Here is a 22673-nt window from a genome sequence, read left to right as displayed (position 1 = left end):
GTAAAGAAATCATATAATTATTATAATTATTGAATTAAACAGAGATTGAAATCATAAAAGATAGTTCAAAAATAAGAAAAACTAAAAATGAGACAATAATTGATTTAATAAACTGCTATTTTAGAATTTTACATTCAATTTGTTCTTAAAATAAAAATAATATTTGTATTCCTTTATATTTCAAGCAAAGATTTTTGATCTTTGTTGAAATTGTAATTTAATTGAGTTTTTTACATTTTTATTTTAAAACTTAAAAAGCTACTTACTTACTTACTTACTTTATTAAAATTATATAACATTGTTTAGTAATTTTAATATAATTTTATTATAATTCAGTTTTTAATTATATTTTGAAACTTTTGAGTTATAAAAAATAAGCAAATTTATCTTTTTTGCTTTGAATGCTGTATTTAGTAAAATATCTTTGTTTTAGAGGAGCATTTCAATTTTATTTAATAAATCTAATTGGGCAAGGCTTTTTGATTGGAAATCCCCCAGTTTTAATGTATATATTATCGCCTTCTTTAAATATTTTATTATGAGTTGGTATATTTAATTTATGATTAATTTGAACTTCTAATTTTTACTAATGCAGTTTTTCATCATAGTATTAAATGCTTTTTTTAGGAGAACTAAATAACAAAGAATCCCTTTTGTTTTCAGAAGAAATACTTGATTCTTCCCTTTCCCCAAAAGGAATGATAGATTGTAAAATAGTTTAGTTTTATATCCCAAATGAACTGTTATTGTTGTTAGTATTGGCATCTAAGTTGATACTTTAACTTATATTTTAGTTTTATTTTTGTGTCTATCCCAAACACAAAAACTATTATTGCTTCAAGACTGATGTTTTAAGAATATTTCCAAAGAGCTCTTGCTACAGTTCAAGTATCTAAGAGTTCCTTCTTGAGCTATTTAAGGATTAGTTATAACTAGATTTGCTTCTATAATTATCTCTGCTTGTTTGGCTTCCTCTTTTATTAACTTTAAGAGGCGAAAGCTATATTCTTTTTTAAAATAAATTTAAAGATAAAAGCATTTTTAAAAATTTTACTAAGTTGTAAAAAAGGTAGATCCTTGCTAAAGCTCTTGCTACTCTTGGTTAATTTTTTCATCAATTTATGGCTTCATAAGTCTTTAGAATCTGAGCTTATCTAGAATTTATTTTTTATCTTTATTTTGATGGTAATATTTTCTAAAAGAGTTTCCTTCAATAGCTTGAGGAATAAATGGAGACAAAGCTCCTAAATTAGAATTATTCTTTTCTTGCTAAATGCTACTCTCATCTAAATTATAAGATACTTAGCTCTAATTCAGGCTTTAATTCATATTTTTTGCTTCGAATATCTTTCTTTTATATTGTGTTTTTGATCTTAAATCTGTTTTTGTTTATGGCCTTTTAACTCCACCACCTACAGCATCTATAAGTTTGTCATAAAACTCTTAGCTTGTTATTTTTTCTTTTGAATTGGTGATGTGATACCAAAAATGTTTTTTTTTCTCAAAATTTTCTTCATTTGTATTTTCATGGAAAATCCTTAAATCAATTTAAATCCCTTTCTCAGAGCTCTTTTTGTTTTTATCTTGACTTTCTAAGTTTAACTCAGGTAAATCTTCTTTTCTTATTATGGAATTTCTATCTACTATTATTTCTTTTTCCTTTGTTTAATTATCTGTTGATGTCATATCTTTATTATCTGAGATGCTAAAGCTATTCTTATGGCTTAAATTATGTTATTTATTTCTCTAACCTTGCTATGTTTTATTAGATCTAACTCCTACTTCTTTTACTTTATTAGTAGATTAAGGAGACTTAGATTTTGAATTCTGTGAAGACTTTGATTTGGAATTTTATTGCTTACTCTGTTGATTTAAATTAAGAATTTGCTCCTCTAATTATTCTTGTTATTATTATTCATTAGAATCTATTTTATTTAGTTATTTCTAGTGGTCTTTGAATCGTTTTAAAAGTACCATATTTTATTAAATTTGTATTAGATCTTTTGATCTTTCTTAAAAGAATTACTTATTAAGCAATTCTTACTTTAAATTAAAATATTTTGTTGTTTGTATTGGAGAATTTTGAGTGACATATTAGTCATTGTAATTCAATTAATTCATATTTAATTTATTACCTTCAGATATATTTTTCATATATTATGTAAAACTATCATGAATATCTTTTTTATCAAGTAAAATAGAAGGACATTCAATTTGAGAAGAGGAAGACTTTCTTTGGTGAAGATTTATAATATTGTTAGCAGCTTCAGAGTAAGCATTTTGAATATTATTAATATAGTTATCTTTAAAGCCCTTATAGTATGATCTTGCTTGAAATTTCTCGCTTGGAATATATAAAAGCTTTTAGCCTTCAAATATTTAACTTTATATATTTTTTTGCTCTGGCATTTTTGGAATTTAATTCTATTTATTTTCAGGATTTAGCTAAGCAAAAAACTACTTCTGCCACTTTCTTTTTACTCTCAGATTATTTTGCAACATTTCCCAAATATTATTTTAATTGCAAACAATTTTTACTAATTTCTAATAAAATTATGTATATAATTTGAATTTTAAGGAAGTATTTTTACCTTTAAAGATAGCTTATATAAAACTCCAACTTCAGAGATGCAAGTTGCTTGAGTTTTACGTTTTTCTAGATGAAGCAACTCATCATCTCCAAAGTAAGTGTTAGGTCCATAAATGCATATCCTCACTCTTTCAGAATAGTCAGCATAATTTTTAATTTAAGATTTTATATTTTTCTTATAATTAAAAAGCGGAATATTAGCTAGTTCAAGAACTTTTTAATGGTTTTCATCAGCTTTTATTTTCTTTGTAATCTATTAAAAAATAAGATATAAATTTTTTATTCGATCAAAATTAATAAATTACTTCAAATTCTCCTTGGTAAACGAAATAAAGATAATCAGATTCTTCCTATTCTTTGTAGATGATCTGATTTAAATAACAGTCAACTATTTCAAAGCAAACCAAAAGATTCATCATTTATCTTCCCCAGTCATGAAAAAAGTCAAAACTATAAAGGAAATCAAGAGAGGAATTGTATTACTTCTGATTTTTCTCTTTTGGAAGCAATTCGTATTGCTATTAGCTAATTTTTATTAAGTGAGAATCTTCTCTTGCTATAATAATTTATGATCTTAGTTTATTATACATAAGTTCGAATTCTCCGAAGTTATTTCCCAATTTCAATGAATCAACTAAAATTGTATCACTAAGCTCATCGCTAATTTCAAACCACTCCAATGGTCCATCCTTATTTTTTACTTTATACATTTCATTTTAAGAAAAATTTAATGTAAATGATACATACTTGCTTGCATTTTTTTGTTGATTTCGTCCTGCAAAGTTTATTACTCAATATATTCCCATGCTTAAGAAAAATTGACATTCTTCCCATCGTTTTCTAATTAATGAGTCCCCTTAGTCCCATTCTCTACAAATTAACCTTATTAAGGTGGTTATTATTAGTTTTAATTATTTTAATTGTTTGCTTAAGTCTATTGGTTTAGCTCTAATTACTTAAGTTTAGAATATTAAATATTTTTTTTATGCGAAGGTTGTTTGTTACTTGTTAAGCTGCTTTTGGAGTGTTGTAAACTATCAAAGATTTCGGGTTTCTAATCAGCACAAAGAATGATCCTTCTAATATTACAAACATTTCTGTGCTTTTTTGGCCTATGGAATAAACTATTTCACCCTTTTTCACAAACTGGTACTCAATACTTTTGAGAAGAGAAAGGTAGTTACTAAAAGGGAGGGTTTTTTTGTAGTCATCAAAAAACCAGTAGTTTTTAAGGGCATTGCCAAGGTTGATTAGATCTGTTGGAGTTTTCCTTTCTTTTTATATAATATTTCTAACATTCTGTTTTAAAATTAAAAGATAAGCTGTTATTTTAGTTATAAATGTTAAAACTCAAATAAATAATATAAACTATGTGTGATTTATGATTACATTTGCATTAAAAAAGTCAATCTGTTTTTCTTCTACTAAAATGGAACCTTTTTTGTATTGAGTTTTTTCAAATGAATACTGTGAGTTTTTAAGTGAGTATAAAGATTTATTTTAGTCGATCGTTGTTTCATCATCATTTTTATTGTTAAAAAATGCACTTTAGTCAATTTCATTATTAGATTTTTTTTTATTGTAAGGTTCATATTGTACTTGCTTTTTGTCTTTCATAAAGCTATTATTTGCCTATTTCCTTGTAGAGTGAGAAGACATTTTAATGAGAACTAGTGTATAATATTTAGAAAATTTAGGATTATCTCAAATTATAGCGAAAGAGTTTACAAAAAATGAGATACAGTTAAATTTTAAAGCAAATAATTTAGATTTTAGTAAAATATAATTAATAGTGTTTTATTATGACCAATCCTTAATTAGTATCTAAAATTTTTGATATTATGCCTTAAATATGTAATCTTTCTTTTCTGTATTTTTACAACTAATTTAACAAACACAAGCCAACAAAATTGTAATAATATTAGTAAATATGAATTATCCTTTAAAGGCAAATCACAAATTTATTATTAACTTACTATTTATATTTTTAACATCATTCATTCGAATCTATTTAAATTTTCACTTATAAATTTATTTCGTCATGTTTTATTTAATAAAAGCAAAATCAAATTACCATCAAAAATATATTATTCATTCTAAAAAGAAAATAATTTTTTTAAAAACAAACATTTTTTGTTCTTTATTTAAATTTATTAAAAAAAAATAAGTAATTTTAGTTAATTAATTCATTCAAATCATCATACTAAATTATTTAATTAATTTTAATCTAATAACTATGTTTTCATCAATATTAATTAAAGTTATATTAGATAAAGTTATGCTTAAAATTTTATATTAACATAAAGTTTGAAAAATATATCTCTAAGAATTTAAATTTTAGTAATTGAAAATTTAATCAAATTAAAATTAATAAAAGTAAAATGATCAACCCAAGTTATACTTCATATTTATTTTACTAATTATTTCAATTAGTTAAAACAGTTTATTTCTTTATAAATTCAAAGGTCTCCTAGAAGGTTAAATTGATTTTAAATATAATTTAATTTAGGGCCAACAATGACTGTACAGGATAAAGAATAATTGAATGAAATATTGAATGAATGCCTTTAAAATAATTAGAAAATTTGGGAAAAGATTTGGAAAAAATAAATAAGGAGATATTAAAGAGCGAGGTTTTTAGAAATATTGATAGAATGTGCTTAGTTTTTCTTAATTAAATATATATCTTAAGAAGAGTCTAAATATTAGATACTTTTAAATAAAAACAATTAAAGAATTTGTTTAATTGAAATATTGATTGATTGATCTTCTGCATTTGCAATAAACTAACAAACAAACAAATAAACAATCAAGCTAAGCTGAAGAGTAGAATTAAAGGATTTAGTTAGCAAAAAAAAATAAAATAATTTTAAAGAAGTTTAGAAAGTAATAAAGGAAGTTATAATAAAGATGATCGCAAGAATCGGATTACAATTATTAAATTCTACCAATAAAAATCTTATTGGTTCTGTAAACATGAGTGAAAAATCAATGGCTTCATTCTCAATTATCAAGAAAAAGAAAAAGTCAGACAACGCAAATGATGATAAAAAGAGATTAGAAGATAACCAATAATTATTGTTGGACAAGTTTAAATAAAGAAAGACCACTCGTTATGCTTAAACTAAGGACGGATTTAGAGTAGATGTCGGTTTAGTGATCAACCGTTATCCTATTTTCTTAAATTTAGAAAAATATGAATTGGATAGAATGAAATATCGTACTTTCTACTAAAAGAAATATAAGCGTCATATGGAAATTCCTGAAGATTTAACTGACTTTAACTTTAAGGATCCTTAGATGGAAGCTGAAGAAACAAATATTGATAATATTGCTACTCACTTCATAGATTTGGGTGCTGGTGAGAAAATTGAATATTGCGAATCTTCTAAATATTACAGAAAAGTAGATCCTGAAGTATCTGATGCCAGATCTCTTTAATATGCTCCCTGCCATAGAACTTACTTGCTCATGAAAGACCCTACTATCAATTAATATGTTTTCCCCACTCGTCCCGTTCTTGATCGTGAAGTCTTGAACGAAGCTAAGTTGCTTCTTTGGGAAAAGATTTCAAACTTAAAATTCCAAGTCAGTCACACTGCTGTTATTCCTAATTTTGCTGCCAGAAGAGATTTTTATGAACATGAATTAAGCAATCCTATGAATAGAAATTTAAAGGGTGTTAAAACATTTTACTTCATCGCCACTCATGTTCAAGGTATTCCTTGGATTAATCCTGAAGTCTATCAAGAATATTTGTGGACACCCAAAAGACACTTCCAAAATTATGTGCCAAAAGAATATTATGAGTAATTTATCAATGCCATGCACGATGTTTGAAAATAAATACATTGGATTATTTATTTAAAATATTTTAATTTAATCAATTTATTTGTAAACTGTATTTTTTATTTTTAAATTACTGAGCTTGTTTTTAGATACAAAGCATTATTTAATTTAAAACATTTGTTTCTTTTTAATTTTTTGTATGTATTTTATATAATCATTTTGTATTTTTAAATATAAATTAAAATACTTTAAAGTCAGTTTTTTTACTACAAATTTAATTAATATGAAATCTAAATAATGTTTATTTAAAAAAATAAAAGTTGTATTATACCAATAAACTAAATTTTAGCATTATTTAATTTAAAATGTTTATTTGCATCATCATTTTTGTTTGTTTGTTTTAAAAAATAATTTTAATGAAAATTTCTCAAAAATAATTTTTTATTTTCTTATAATATAAATAAGATATCTCTCTATATAGATCATTTGTTAGATTATTTTTCAAATTATTTATAAAATTAAATAAACAACTAAATAAAAATAGTTTTTAGTTTTTAGATACAAAGCATTATTTTATTTAAAACATTTGTTTCTTTTTAATTTTTTGTATGTTTTTTTATAATCATTTTGTATTTTTAAATATTAATTAAATTAAAATACTTTAAAGTCAGTTTTTTTACTACAAATTAAATTAATAAGAAATCTAAATAATATTTATTAAAAAAATATAAGTAATATTATACCAATAACCAAAGTTTTATCATTATTTAATTTAAAATGTTTATTTGCATCATCATTTTTGTTTGTTTGTTTGTTTTAAAAAATAATTTTGCATTTTAATATACTTTAAATGAAAATTTCTCAAAAATAATTTTTTATTTTCTAATAATATAAATAAGATATCTCTACATATAGATCATTTGTTAGATTATTTTTCAATTTATTTTTAAAAATAAAATAATTAAATAAATAAATAAAATAGTTGTTTAGATTGCTAGTGTCTTTATTAAAAATAATTTTGATAATACACTTAATTAGTAAAATGTTTCAAATATTAAATAAAATTTTCATACTCTTAAAAATTAATTTTGATAATAATAATTAAAATAAAAATTGGGAGCTTTTTAATTGAATAGGTTAATAATAGTTGAAATTTTAATAATCTTCTATATTTTGTCATTTTATGTATTGAATTTCTTGTTTTTTTTATGCTTTGAGATTAAATTAATTTATTATTATAAATGCTATTTTGATTTATGATTGAAAAATAAAATTAAAAATGATAATATTTTATTGATATTAATTTAAAACATCATTAAAATAATTAAGTGGACTATTGTTTTATAAATACTTACTTTTTTACCATGAAAATATATTTTTTAAGTTTTTTTACTTTTTAAATATTTTATTATTTTATTGATTTTTTAAAACAAATGAGTTATTATAATTTTTCAAAGCAAAAATAGCTTTAAAAAATTTAATTAAGAAATAATATAAATGACTACATATGCAAGAATATCTAGAAATTCTCATAATATTTAAAATGATGACTGCAAATTTAATATGTCAGATAAAGTAGAGTCTAAATTTGATTGCAATAGTTTTTTATCTGATGAGCAGTATAACACATAATAGAAATATTTTGGTTTTAAGACATATTCTGAATAGTAGAATTAAAAATTGGGTGATTATGATTCCTCTTTAGCAAATTAATCAATTTATGAGCTATCTTTAGAAGAATATTTTAATAACCCTGAAAAAAGAAGTTTGAGGTCCAATCTATCGATTGCTCCTACTCAAAAATGTATTGTACCTAATAATATTTGGAAATATTCATTTTATTTTTAACTTATAGCTGAAGTAATTAGTAGAAAAAGTTAGTAAAGTTTCCAAAAAAGATTTCCTTTAAAAAAGAGCGACATTAACACGAGTACAAATAAAAATGATTCAGATTAATATGAAGGATTCGATAATAAATTAATATCTAAAACCAATATGAATAACAATTAAACTTTGGAGAGCAGAATGTTGATTTCTAAATCAAGGAAATCAACATATTTTAAGCTTGATGAGTTTAACAAAATTAATGAAAGTGCCAAAATATCAACATTTAAATATGATAATAGCTCTAGATTAAATTAAAATACTGTTTGGAAGAGAAAATGGATGAGTATTATTTTTATTATTTCAAAAGTAAGAAAATTTGCAGTTTAGTGCTCTGTTATATTTAAGCCTCAACTTTTAAATAAATTTTAAGTCAGTTTAATTAATGATATAGCAAGTAATTAATAATATTTCTCTTTAAGTAATCAAGAAAAATATGAATTAGGCAGATAGCTCTCCTTTTCTAACTTTAAAGTTTACTTAAATTACAGGCAATACAGGAAAATTGTAAAGTGTATTATCAATAACTTTTACTGGATTTTTTCAATAATACCAATTGTATCTTAGCTCTACATAAATTTTTTATCTGCTATATTAAAGCATTTTCCTTTATTTCATTACTACTCTAAGCTTTACATATTATGGGAAATTATTTTGTTTATCTGCTCTGGAATATTATTTTTTTATATTCCCTTAGAATATTCTTTTTAGATCACTAGAAACTAATTTTTTATATTCTTTTTTTCATATCTTTGCCCTTTTTTGTTTGGATTTAACATATTTGTGAGGGCTAACACTAAGACTACTTAGAGCAAATCGTTCATTGAGAATCATATTGAAATTTTTCACAAATATTTGAAATCTGATTTGATCGTTGACATCATAAGTTTGATTTGCTTAAATAAACAAATTTTTTAGCTTTAAGCAAGTTATTTTTTCTTTTTTATCAGAATTACCAAATCTTTTAGGGTGATGACTTTACTCAGAGAAAAATTTTTGTTGAATTTAAAAATATCAGGTAATTAATTAATTTATTAAATTTACCATACAATAACAGTTAAATTGCAAATAAAAAAGTCCGAATTTTTCTTATTTTGTCAAAAAATGTTGAGACTTACCAGCAATTCACAATTTCGAAAATAATATACATTAATTCCTCATTAATTAAGGCCACTTGCCCCCCAAAGTTTTTTGAAAAAAAATGGCCTTAGAGATATTTTACTTTCAAACTTTAAAACTTAACCGATTGCGATTTAACGAGTATACTACGGTATATTCTTACTACATTACCTAATAAATATTTTTTTTAAATAGGATTTATATCGCTTCTTTTTCTATTGTTCTAAGTTTTGTATTATACTCACCTCATGTCTTGTGCCTGGTTTACTATAGGGAATTATGGCCTTTAATTTCAAGAAGGATGGATCTACAGATATGGATTAATAGAAAAATCTATATTTGTGAAGTACCTATATAGCTTTTATTATTCAGTAATAACTATGTCCACAATAGGATTTGGTGATTTAGTACCTCAAACAGATATTGAGATGTTGATGACTATTTTCATCGTTTTAATATCTTCATTCGTGTTTTAATACTCAATTAACTAAATAGGTATTCAAATAATTATTTTATAATAATGATACATTAAAATTATAATTTTTATCCGAAAGGGAGTATTTTATCAGTTTTTAAGACAAAAAACGATGTTTATCTACAAGAAGTAGCAAAAATAAACAAATATTTCAAGCAGTATACAGTAGATCTAGAAATTTAGGCAAGATCAAGGCAATATTTAGACTATATATTCTCCGATAATAAAGAACATACTATTTAAACAATTGAACAACTATCAACACTTTCTGTTAACTTGCAAGGAGAAATTAAAATGAATGTTTTTACAAAAAGACTGAAGAATATAAGCTTATTTGATGAAATATTCTCAAATGAAACTCTTCAATAGATAGCAGTTCTGATGAAAGAAATTATTTATTCGCCTGATTAAAGCATTATTGATATAAACAGCAAAGAAAATATGCTCTACATTATTCATTCAGGTGCTGTGGTTAAACAAACCCATTCTTAAACAAATGCAAATGCTAAAGAAATTCAAGTAATTGAAAGAACTTTAATTTTAAGCATTTATATAAAATCATGATTTTATTAAAAATTATTGAATAAAATATTTTAAAATATTGGAAAATAAGATAAATTTTAATAATTTAAATAGAAATTATGTGAAGGAGCATTTTTTAATTTAGATAGGTTCTTAACAAATAGTTAAAGCTGCTAATATTAATACAAAAGTGTTGGAATAAGTTCAATTTTGTAGTTATAATTAGATGTATTCTTAGATACTATAAGGAAAAATGAAATTGAATATGAAAAATTTATGTAAATTAAAGACTAAGTTATTTATAACTAAAATTTTGGAGCAGCTAAAATGTCTTGTCTTTCTTGCTAACAAAAAAATCACCAACTCATGGAATGTCCTTTTATTTTTTATACTTGTAGAAAGACTAGAATAATAAATAAGCATTTGAATGATTTTAATAAAAGTAAAAAAAATTTCATAAGAAATCCAAGATAGTTCAAATTTTAAACACTAATCAATCAAGTTAATGTTAAAGAAAATATAGAGAAATTTTTACTATATAGTTCATATTCAGGAGTTTCATAACTTTTAAATCCTTCAATAGAAAATTAAAAAATGTATATCGATGATGATGCTATTAATTTGTCTCAGCTAGAACACCACGATAAAGTAAATAAAGAAGCCGTTAGCTAATAAGATAATATTGAGTATGATAAAAATAAAGCTGTCAGATTCAAATCATGCTAATCTCTAAGCTAGCTGCATTAAAACTAACAATAACCTAGCTTCGGAGAGGAATTAACGCTCTAAACAAGTGAATAAGCTACAGGAATGATATAAAGTGAACTTAACGGTTTAAACAGTAATATGAGTGCAAAATCAATTTATGAAAAAAGTTAGAAAAATCTAACTGCATTAGAAGTGATAAGCAAATTGGAATAAGAACACCTATGTAAAATAAAAATATAATAAAACAAAATATTATACTATATTATTATTATTATTATATTAAAAAGAAGCTGAAAATAAATCTGTAATAAAATAAAATGAAATAAATAAAGATGGAATTAACAATAAAATTTAAAAAGAGCACAATAAAAAGCAAATAGATATGATTTTACAGTTCTTATAGCAACAAAAGTAAATTAATTACATGAATATATTTATTTATTGCTAATAAAAATGTTTAATTAAAATAATAATTTTTAGAAATTAAATGGATATATAAAGCAAGAATTCTAAACTTTTTCACCAAATCTAAAACTACGGATCGTATATAAATTATTTTGATAGCGACAGATCAATAAAAGATAAAGTTAAAAAAAAATAAAACTTTGTTTTTGATAGATAGATAAGCAACAACTTTAAACGCACCTCAAAAGCTCATCAAAACAGTTAGGAAAATAAATTATTTTATTATGAGTTTGATTAGATAAAATAATTTTAATATTATTTTCCAAATTATAATTATGAATAAGTCATAGCTAAAGCTAATATAAAATTTTTCTAATAAATGAATATAAAATTATAAAATTTTAAGAAAAATAGAAAATAATCTAAATGTATTCATAATTTAAAAAACTGAAAAGGTTTTAAATATATTTAATTAATTCATTTAAGTTTATTTATGTTTTTTCAAAATTAGCTTAAATTAAATTAAATTGTATTTTATTTTTTACAATTATCTAAAATTACTTTTTTGTTCCAAAAACATTTTTTAGTTTTTAATAATTAAAAATTATATTTATGTTCTTATAATAGGTTTATTGATAAAGAATTTATGGTAATATTGATTAATAATTATATTAATAACAAGATAGTGTTAATAAATTTAAAAATGAAAAAAAATTACAAAATTTTATATGTTAAAAATAATTATTAACAGTAATTAATAAATTTACCTAAAATATAGTGAATTATTGATTTGGTTGTTCTTTAGCACTTTTTGTAACCAAATTGATTTGATATTAGGAATATATCAATCAATTTTTAATTAAATTTTTATTAAAGAGAGCTATTAAAATCAGATAATAGTTAGCATGCTTGCATAATCCTAAAAAAATTTAGACTATTCTGATTTAAATTAAACTAGCATTAAAAAAATATAAGATGGCGATTTTGATTAGTCTTTGCAATTTGCCAATAGGTAAAACAACGATATAAGTTAGCATTCGATGTAGTATGATAATTAGGTAGGTATTAAAATAAGTAACATCTAATAGTAGAACTAAAACTAAGGAGACTTTGATTGTAGCTTACTTAATATCTCTGCTTTTGCATCCAGTTTTATTGAAAAGCATAATGGTTAGATTTCCTCACCAAAATTTGAAGAACTCTAACCTCAAGATCAAGACAGATACATAAGTAACAATTTATGCTTTTTTATTTTCTCCATTTGATCCAATCATTAATCTCAAAAGTTTCAGCAAAAGATAGTGTGGACGAAAACTCAACTAGAAAAATAATTGAATAACTAAATGACAATTCAACTTTATAAATCAAAGAATTGCCTTTAGAATAGATTAAAGGAACTAAAAATTTTAGTATATAGTATGATTTCTAAAAGATGGAAAGAAAGAGAAGAGGAAATTTATTTTAAGGAGAATTTCTCTTAAAAAAGGATGTTTGGAAACAAAAATGGATGTAGATTTTTTACTACTTGGCTAAATTTAGAACCATAGCTAGATAAGTAGCTCTACTTTTTAGACCACATATGCTTACGAAAAAGTAAGTTCGTATGATAAATGATCTAGCTAGTGACTAAAAGCATAAATCATCTTTGTCTCATATCCCAAAGCTAGAATTAAGCAGATAATTCACTTTTTAAAACTTTAGCAAATTTATGAGTTTTCGTAATTATAGGAAAATGATTAAATTTATAGTAAAATATTTCGGCTGGCTATTTTAAATATGCTAAAAGATTTATGAATTATATATTTTAATAGTCTAGTTAATTTTTTCAAACATTCCTTTATTTCACTACCTCTCTTATAGTTATATTGTTTGGGAAACAATCATATTCATTGCATCAACAATCTTATTCATATATATTCCTTTTGAATATTCTTTCTTGTCAGCTAGGAGTGATGTCTTTCAAATTTACTTTTCAAAAATATGCCCTGTGGTATATTCAATAGATGTTTTCATAAGAGCAAACACCAAATCAACAGAAACAGGCAATTTAGTTGAAAATCACATCTAGATTTTTAAGCAATACTTCAAGACAGAAATGATTCCAGATATTTTAAGCATTCTTTCATTAAACTACCAGATTAATAATATTTAAGCTACCTATTTCTTTTTCTTCTACAGAGTATCCAAATCATTTAGAATATTAGACATTTTTAAAGAGCAGTTTTTATTAAGGATGAAAATATCAGGTAATAAAAAAACCATATACTTTATAAATTAAAAACACTACCCCATTACATACAAAAGTATAAAAAATAAATTGAATTATTTGAAATTAGCTTTAAAAAAATAAATTTAACACTAAAATTAAAAATAAAAATTTATGAGCCTATGATAATTGATTATTTATGATTTTTCTAAAAATTATAATCTAAAAAATTACTTATGTAAAATAACAAAAATAACTTATTTTTAAAATATAGCAATTGATTGATTAATTAATTTATATAATAATAATAATTTTTTATTAAAATAAAATAAGGAATAATATCATTAACTTTTTTAGCTGCTTAAGCTATTTATTTTGCACATTTAATTTGTTGTGTATGGAATGCAGTAGGAACTTATGAATCTCAATATAACTATGGATGGCTTATAAAGTATAATGTATAAAATGTTTAATTATAAATAAGATATCTGTATAGCTTTTATTACTCAGTAATTACAATGACAACTATAGGCTACGGGGATATAACACCACAATCTGATCTTGAAATGCTCACAGTGATTTTTGTTGCTTTAATTTCATGTGGTGTCTTTGGATATTCTATTAACTCGATAGGTATTTTTTCATTTATTTTAAAAAATGAAATTTAAATTATTCTATTAATTTCTTTTAGATTATTTGATCTATTATGGTTAAATTGACAACTAACTAAATATCATTTTTATTTATTTATTTTATTGGATATATTAAATTTTTTAAAATTCAAAAAATGAATAGTTTTTTTAATTACTTAAAATAATAAAAAAGAAAATATATTTAAAATAGGAAGTATTTTATATGACTTTAAACAAAAGAAAAATATTTATCTGTAGGGTTTGGCTATGATAAATAAATATTTTAGACAATATGATGTGGATTTAGAGTTACAAGCAAGAGCTAGAAAATATTTAGATTACATTTATACAGATAAAAAGGAGGATTTACTCTGTTCAATTGACTAGCTATCAAATCTGACAGAATACTTGCAAGATGAAATAAAAGTTAATGTATATACGAAAAGACTTAAAAAGATTTAAATATTTAAAGATTTATTTTCTGATGAAACACTAAGCAGGATAGCTTTAAAAATGAAGGAAAAAATATTATCCCATGACTAAGATATAATTTCTATATCTCATGATGAACCATTTCTATACATTATTCATTCTGGAGAAGTGACTAAATATACATTCAACTTAAATACAAAAAAAGTCAAAGAATTATATGTATGTAATTTTTTTATCCATGAAAAATAATTTATTATTGATTTTATTTTTAAAATAAGAATTATCAAGAAGGATAGTTTTTTGGGTTTGAGAATTTCATCACAGAAAATTATTATGAAGAATTCAACTTCAAGAGTAAGGGAATATGCTGTGTCCTGTAAATTTAATTGAGTGAATTTTTGTAAGAAATTAAAAAAAATGAAGAAGAGTATGAAAAATATTGCTATTTAAGAGATGAGGTCAAGTTTAATTAAAATCTAAAAGCTGTTAATATAAGCTGTGAGTCATGTAACTTGAAGACACACACTCTTAAGCAATGTCCATTTATTTTTTATGAGGGAAGAAACAAATCAATCTTAAAAAATTATTTTAGGAATATCCAAGAACAAATAAAAAACCTAAAAAGAAATACAAAAAGAAAGAAATTTTAAGCTATAAATGATATAAAATTTATTAAAGATTAACAGATATAATTTATAGAATAATAAAACTAAAATAATTTATCAGATTTATCTTCAAATTTAGATTTCGAGGACTCAAACCAATAAATTTAAGAATCTGAAAATGAAAGTGAAGATGAAAATGAAGATGAGGTATAATAATAAGAAGAAGAAGAATAAAAGTTACAAAATGCTTCTACAAATTCTAAAAGTTTAGCAAGTTTTAAAAGTCAAAAATCTTAGAAAACATTTTCAAAAGCCAATAGCTTGAGTGATGAAAGTTCAATTATTTAAAGTGCCATCGAAAGGGCTGAATCTTTGAAGCAAGCAAATAAAATAGAGGGTACAGAAAAATAATAGCTAGATTCTTAAGTAGTATAGAAAAAAGCAACTTTTAATTTAAGCAGAAAAACCGTATAAGTGTGTGAAAATTTAAATAGCAGCGATTAATCCTTTTATAGTAATTAATTTAACTTTTAAATTTAAAATTCTAACTCATTAAAAAATTTTAAAAAGGTGGATAAGAAAAAAAAGAACTATAAACTTCTAAAAGTTTAAAGCACATTCAAAGTCTAACTAAAAAAAGATCTTCTATTCTTGCTACAAGTTAATAATAAAATGAAGAAAATAAAACATAAAGGTAATTTTAACTTTCTTATCAAAGTTACTGTTTGTTTAAATTCTGTATTAATTTATTTTTAAAATAAGTACAAAAAAATCATCTAAGATCGAGAATTAAATTAACTAATTGATTGAAAGTCTACTTGAATAAAGATTACATTCATTAAATCGCATTGATAAAAAAAGACGATAAACTATAATGAAAAAACACGATGCGATGACTATATAATCAAAATTCATAGCTTAATAGTTCACAGCTTAAGATTTACAACTTTATATTTACGACTTTGAAGAAATAAAAGATTATATTTATTATTATCCAAATTATAACCATCTTTAAGTAATAAGCTAAGAAAATAAAAACAATAGGTCCTCAAAATAAGTTATACTTTTTAAAAAAAACGTTTATAGATAAATTGCTATGTAGAGCATAACAAAACGAATGAAAAAATCTAATATTTATATTAAAGATCCTATTTGAAATATTTTTAATTTATTTTTTGTTAAAATTAATTGAGCAAACTATTTAAAATTATTAAAATATTTAATTAAGTTAAAAAAAATAATTTCGATAGTAAATTTTAATTTATATTTTTTATTTAATTTATCAAAAATTTGTAATATTTTGGTTAATAGCGTATATTCTTATCATTCATTATCACCAATCCTTTTCATCTATCTTTTTAGGTTTGAGAATTATTTTTAAAGTATTTTGATAAACTTTTTATTTCTCAATTAAATTAATCTAATAAAATTCATTATATGAAAATTGAATTAAAATACATGCAAGAATTTAAATAAATTTATTTACATAAATCAAATTGAATTGTTTAAATCATATAAATATTTTATAATAAACCCTTCATTAATATAAGAAACAGTCTTTTCTTAACTTTTTGCAGTAAAATTAAAAATATATTCCATAGCTATATAAAATAAAATTAATTTTGGGTAACAAATAAAAATAATTTATTTTGTTTCTAATTTATTTATTTGCTTAGTTTTAATTTTTTGATTAATTTTTAAAAGCTAATTGATTAATAGTTACAATATTTTTAATGAGTGAATACTTTAACAAATTTAATTATTTGTCTTTTATTTGTTAAAAATTGTTATTGTTTTTTTATATGCTATGAGAGCCAAATAAATATCAATAGAATTATATTATAAATTTTTGAGAATAGATTGGTTGTTTGTTTTTTAATGATCAAATTTGAAATAATATAAATTATAAAAGAAATTATATGATCGATAAGGTATTATAAAAGAAATGTTTGTTTGTTTGATACTTATTTATTTAATGAGCAAATATGAAAAGAATAACTACCTATTATATCTTATCTATTATTTTAAATAATTTTATTTCTTTGTTTTTAAATTATTATTTTTTGAAAAAATATTTTACATTTCATTTAAATAAAAATCAATCATTTAAATAAATTACTTTCTTAATAAAAATAGAAAAAAAATGAACTCAAGTACAATAAAAAAATAAAAATTTTGTTCTAAAAAATGCAAAAAAATAAGATGATTGGTTGATTATTTTGTTATGAAAAAGAAATTAATTTCATTTAAAAATAGTCCTAACTTGATTTAAATATAAGCTAAGTTATGAAGTTATGACTATTGTTATGATTAATGATGTCATGGATTGAAAATAATAGCTTTGGATGATATATTATTTTGACGTCTTTCTAATCTGATTTTAAACAGGTAATTCAAGTAACAAAATCAATTGTTAACTGTAAATTAATTCAAATATTGATTTGATATTTGATGACTGAATTTAATTATTGGTACTTTAAATTAATAACTCATATATATTTTGCTTATATTCCTTATGAAATAAAAAATCTTCCCTTGCTTTAAATAAATTACTAAATTTATCCAAATTTGACTAATCAATTAAATCTCTCACTCCTCTTCAATTAATAATAATTTACATATTAAAACAATTAACTTTAAAAAAAATTAAAAAAGTAGAACTTTTTTAACCTGAATAAACAATACAGATAAAATATAAATAAATAAATACCCCTCAAAAATAAATGTTGAAACTTGTTCTTGTTGGTGATTAAAAAGTTGGAAAATTAAGTTTAAATTTGAGATATTCTTTGAATGCTGAACCAGGCTCTAATGCTTGCGATTATCGTAAATATATATTTAACTCTTTGATTTAGCAGCTTTACTATTGATTCTTTCAAGATTAAATTAATTCTATTTTAGCTTATTTATTTATTTATTTTACTTTGAAAGGCAAAACAAAGAAATTTTGTATTGATTTTTGTTTTAATATTAAATAAAGCATTAGACTATTATAGCAGGAATATAACCATAGGCTAAAAGGACATTGAAATTCAAACTTGGCACTATAATCATGAAGTGAGTAGATATATTTAATAAGCCTTCATTTATAGGAAAGCTCAAGGGATAATAATATGCTATGCTATCGATGATAGATAGTCTTTTAATAATGTATAAAAATGGATCGATTAAATAAAGCAGTATAGTAGAGAAGACATAGAATTAATATTAATTGGAACAAAATGTGATTAAGAGGATTAAAGATAAGTTAGTTATAAAGAAGGAAAATAATTAGCCGACTAATTAGGGATATTATTTTTCGAAACTTCATCATAAAAAGACATAAACGTAAAGGAAGCTTTCAATGTAATAATTAATAACATAATAAATAATAAAGATCTTTAAAAAGAAATTCTTAACTCAAGCCATCAAAGCTTAAGCAGCAAAACAAGCACTTAAAGTTAGTTTTGCTATTCAAGCTGAAATATCTAAAATCTTTGAAAGAGGTATCTATGTATTTAGGTATCTTGCTCTAGACATTTAATAATAAATTACCATAAAATTTTGTAAATATCTTTAACAAATATAGTCTAAAGTAAATATTAAAATATTAATTAGAATGAATCTAAACTAAATATTAAAAATATAAAAGTTAGTTTGTTTTCTATATTCAAAGTTCTTGTTTTTGTAAACAAACTATTAATTAAATTAACAAATGATTTATATTGATATATATTTACCACATATCTTAAATTTATGTTTACTATGTAATTTGAAATACAATTTATCAATCAAATCAAATAAAATTGATGAATGGTAATTAAAATTAGAGCTTAATATTTCATAACCAAAATATAAATTCACTCATAGATAGATACATATAATTAATTAATTAAGATTTTTTATTAATTGAGATAAATTTGTTTTTTTGTTTCTTAGACTGATTGATAGAGATAAATTAAGTTTTTCTATTACATTTGACAGAATTTGGTTTATTAATTTTATCTAAAACTACACTATTTAATTTATTTATTTTTATCTGTCTATTTATTAATTTCATTATGTATAGAAAAAAAACATAAATTACCTTTTATTCAAGATAAGCAAAATTGATATATATTTTAGTTTTGAAAACAAAAATTAAGTAATACTTCAACTCAAAACTATTTAATTTATAAAAATAACCTTAAAACATTTTAATTTCTAAACATTATTTTACAGTTAATAATATAAATGCTAATTTATTTTTTAAAAAGCTCAAAATTATTTTTTCTTAATTGAATGAAATATAATTTATTATTTAGCTAAAATTAGTTAATTTACTTTGAAAGTTATTGTAATTTAATAATCTAAAAATTCTAATAAAACCAAAAAAATATTTATTTAAAATATATATCTAGTAGATTTTTATTTTTACCTCAATAATTTAGCTTATTAATTTTAATTTTTTAAAAAAATAAAAACAAAATCAAATATATAAGTAATGAAAAAATTAAATGTAATACAAAAATGTTTTGAAAAATAGTAATAAAAAAAATGAAGATTTCAGTTTTATTGTGAAGGATTTATTTATTTATTTCTTAATTTATTAATAAAGAGTTAAGTTTTGATTAAAAATTCTTCATATTATTGAATTTTTAATTGATGGAAAAGTGTAATGATGTCATGCATTAATTAATTACCACACTAATGATAAAAAAACCACTTTGAATGATTTAACATCCTGACGTGTTTTTAATTTAATTTTTAAAAAGTTAATCCAAGTTACAAACTCGACTTAACATCATAAATATATTAAAACATTAATTCATGATCTAAAAATAAAAGCTACATCATAATCATCAGCTTTTCAAATATTTTTTTGGTGAAATAAAATTTACTAATTTATGATAAAATTGAAATTCATTAAATTATCTTACTAAATTTTTTATTATTTAAAAAGTAGAACTTTATTTCTTGTAGTTTGATAGATTTCTAATAAAACTCAAAAGCTATTTACTACTAATTAGATATTAAAAATAGAAATAATTGAGTTTTAATTTTAGTTTTCCCTTAAAATATAACATAATTAAATTTTTATCTAAATAACTAATACTAGTTTTTCTTATATTCCATTTTATTTTCTTTTAAATTTTTTAATTAAATATTACTTTAAGTAATAATTTACAACAGAAACTAAAATGATATTTTCAAAACACTTTATTGCAATCAAAAAATAGATAAATGTATAATTTAGTCTCCAGAGAATATATTACTAATATATTTTGAATCAGGTGCTAAATATTTTTAATAGTAAAGATATTGAATAAAAGGTTAAAACAATTAAGATAGCCAGTTTTTGTTTTTTTTAATTTTATAAAAAATAACATCATGTCTTAAATACATATTGAATTCAAATATATTCAATTATAACTAATTAATTCTTAGGTATTCCTAAAAATTTTTTGTAGAAATTTTATTTAAATGCTTATTTGAGTTTTAAAATATATGTAAAGTGTTTTTTCAGATTTAATTTTTCTTATCTAAATAAGAAAAAGAAAATGAAATAAAATAAAAAGCTAATAAATAAATTTAAAGAATTTTATTGTTTTTATTTCATTTTTGTAATTAAAAATATCTCAACCCAAAACAAATTAACTGTTTTATTCAATTAAAAATGTTAGAAGGGAAAAATGAATAAATAATATCAAGTAATAAAAATGAATAATCTTAATAAATATATAAAAGAGATCATTCATCTTTTTTTGTATTAAGATTAAAATTATTTTATTCGTACTCAAAATTTAACTTTTACTCTATAAAAGAAAGTTATGCTAAAGGAGTTTTTATTAATAAGTTTGGTAATCATAATTTATTTTATCTAAATTAATCAAAATTTTTTTTTTTGATTGTTTAAAAAAGTAGAAATAATTAAAAAGGATATGTATATGAATGAATATAAAAAGAATTTCAAATAAATTTATATTAAAAATTTAATTATCAACAATTTACAAATTTATTGCATTATTAATTTTTTATTTTAAATGAAAAAATAATAGAATAATTTATAAATTAGTAATATACTAAATCTAGAAAGAAAAAAGGAACATTATTTAAATATTTCTTTCAGAAATTTCTAAATTACAGCAAATTCAGTTTACACATTTTTGTGTTTTATTAAGCCTAAATCAAAAGAAAACAATTTTTATTTCTTATTTATAAAAAATATTTAAAGATAAATTTAATTTTGAGTAAATATATAAATATATTTTTTTTGACTGGAAAAATGATACAATTAAAATTAATTTTATAGAAAATTTTCTAAAAGTTATAAGAAACCTCCATAAATCCTCATAAAACAATAAAAATTAGTTTAAATTTTATTTAATATGTTGTTGAAAAATTTTTAACCATTTCATTATATAGCAAATAAAGGCACAATAATAGTTAAGAAGTAATTTTACAGTATATAATTAATTATTAGAAATAAAAGAATATGATTATGTATATCTTGCTTGGCTCTAAAATTCAATTTTAAATCTAAATATTTTAAAATAATCAATAGCTAAATGGTTTAAAAAATAAATTATTTATATTAATTGATTCTCAATAAAAAATAAGGGTAAATTGAATGTTACTTCTTTTTTTATAAAAGATTTTTCAATTAGAAAAGACAAAATCAATTGAAATTAATTAGCTAAGTTGTAAAATTAACCAACAATTTAAAGCACTTTGAAGCATTTGATAAAGTTAATTTTATGAGCAGGAATATATCTTAAATAGTAAAATCATAAAAATTTTTAAGCCTGTTGCACATTTAAAAGAAAATGAATTTAATTCATCAATTCAATTAACTATTTAAAGTTGACATTTTAAAATTATATGACCTAATCTTTTAATTTACATTTACTTGAATAATTAATTTATGAGGAGATATCTTTTTAGATAATTAATTAGGAATATTTAATAAATTGATGTATTTCTAGAATATTTCTTTTTACGTGAACAATTAATATAACATACAAATGGAGTGGTGGATGTATGATTGAATTTGTATATGGAAGATATAGTTTGATTACATTAATTAGAAATAATAAATTACTAAATTATTACTAACTCTTTACTATCAATATTTCACTATTTAATGAGTGCAATCTTATGCAATTTGCAAATTAGTATCATAGTATGTATAACTTAGATCTTTCCTTTATTTCATAAAAGAATTTACATAGAATAAATCTGGAACATATCCATAGATTTTTAGTTATTAAATTACTTTGATTGATCAAAAAATATAACAAAATAATCTAATCAAAAAAATAATCTTACCACATATCTTTAAAATTAA

The 22673-nt window shown here is 21.4% G+C and overlaps 5 protein-coding genes across 5 annotated transcripts; 4 read left to right on the top strand and 1 right to left on the bottom strand. All coding sequences in view use genetic code 6, as the record gives it.

The window, feature by feature from the left end:
* Positions 1-442: 442 nt before the first annotated feature.
* On the bottom strand, positions 443-4439 carry TTHERM_00558560 (cyclic nucleotide-binding domain protein; the record flags this gene model as incomplete). Its single annotated transcript, XM_001022418.2, has 8 exons — positions 4319-4439; positions 3980-4260; positions 3596-3889; positions 3338-3545; positions 2896-3290; positions 2592-2843; positions 1055-2544; positions 443-1007 (listed from the first exon to the last, which is right to left on the bottom strand). Exons 2-8 carry the CDS (start codon positions 4247-4249, stop codon positions 443-445), a joined length of 3474 nt encoding a protein of 1157 aa, XP_001022418.2. The 5' UTR covers positions 4250-4260; positions 4319-4439.
* A 1061-nt stretch (positions 4440-5500) lies between these two features.
* Positions 5501-6430, top strand: TTHERM_00558550 (hypothetical protein; the record flags this gene model as incomplete). The annotated part of the gene is made up of 1 exon (XM_001022417.3): positions 5501-6430. One exon carries the CDS (start codon positions 5501-5503, stop codon positions 6428-6430), a length of 930 nt encoding a protein of 309 aa, XP_001022417.1.
* Positions 6431-7876: 1446 nt separating this feature from the next.
* TTHERM_000558549 (cyclic nucleotide-binding domain protein) lies at positions 7877-11943 on the top strand (the record flags this gene model as incomplete). The annotated part of the gene is made up of 7 exons (XM_012799275.1): positions 7877-8660; positions 8739-9281; positions 9578-9877; positions 9937-10376; positions 10494-11310; positions 11375-11498; positions 11568-11943. The coding sequence occupies 7 exons, from the start codon at positions 7877-7879 to the stop codon at positions 11941-11943; spliced, it is 3384 nt and encodes a 1127-aa protein (XP_012654729.1).
* A 543-nt stretch (positions 11944-12486) lies between these two features.
* Positions 12487-16574, top strand: TTHERM_000558548 (cyclic nucleotide-binding domain protein). The gene is made up of 7 exons (XM_012799274.1): positions 12487-12722; positions 12779-13738; positions 14032-14331; positions 14524-14981; positions 15041-15881; positions 15938-16061; positions 16130-16574. Exons 1-7 carry the CDS (start codon positions 12533-12535, stop codon positions 16521-16523), a joined length of 3267 nt encoding a protein of 1088 aa, XP_012654728.1. The 5' UTR covers positions 12487-12532; the 3' UTR covers positions 16524-16574.
* Positions 16575-18090: 1516 nt separating this feature from the next.
* On the top strand, positions 18091-18829 carry TTHERM_00558520 (small guanosine triphosphatase family (GTPase)-like Ras family protein; the record flags this gene model as incomplete). Its single annotated transcript, XM_001022414.3, has 2 exons — positions 18091-18193; positions 18348-18829. The coding sequence occupies 2 exons, from the start codon at positions 18091-18093 to the stop codon at positions 18827-18829; spliced, it is 585 nt and encodes a 194-aa protein (XP_001022414.2).
* Positions 18830-22673: the final 3844 nt, after the last annotated feature.

The sequence above is a fragment of the Tetrahymena thermophila genome, assembly GCF_000189635.1.
Source record: "Tetrahymena thermophila SB210 genomic scaffold scf_8254486, whole genome shotgun sequence".
Taxonomy (NCBI): domain Eukaryota; phylum Ciliophora; class Oligohymenophorea; order Hymenostomatida; family Tetrahymenidae; genus Tetrahymena; species Tetrahymena thermophila.
The sequence above is the reverse complement of the archived record's forward strand: the minus strand, read 5'-3'. Positions and strand labels throughout refer to the sequence as shown.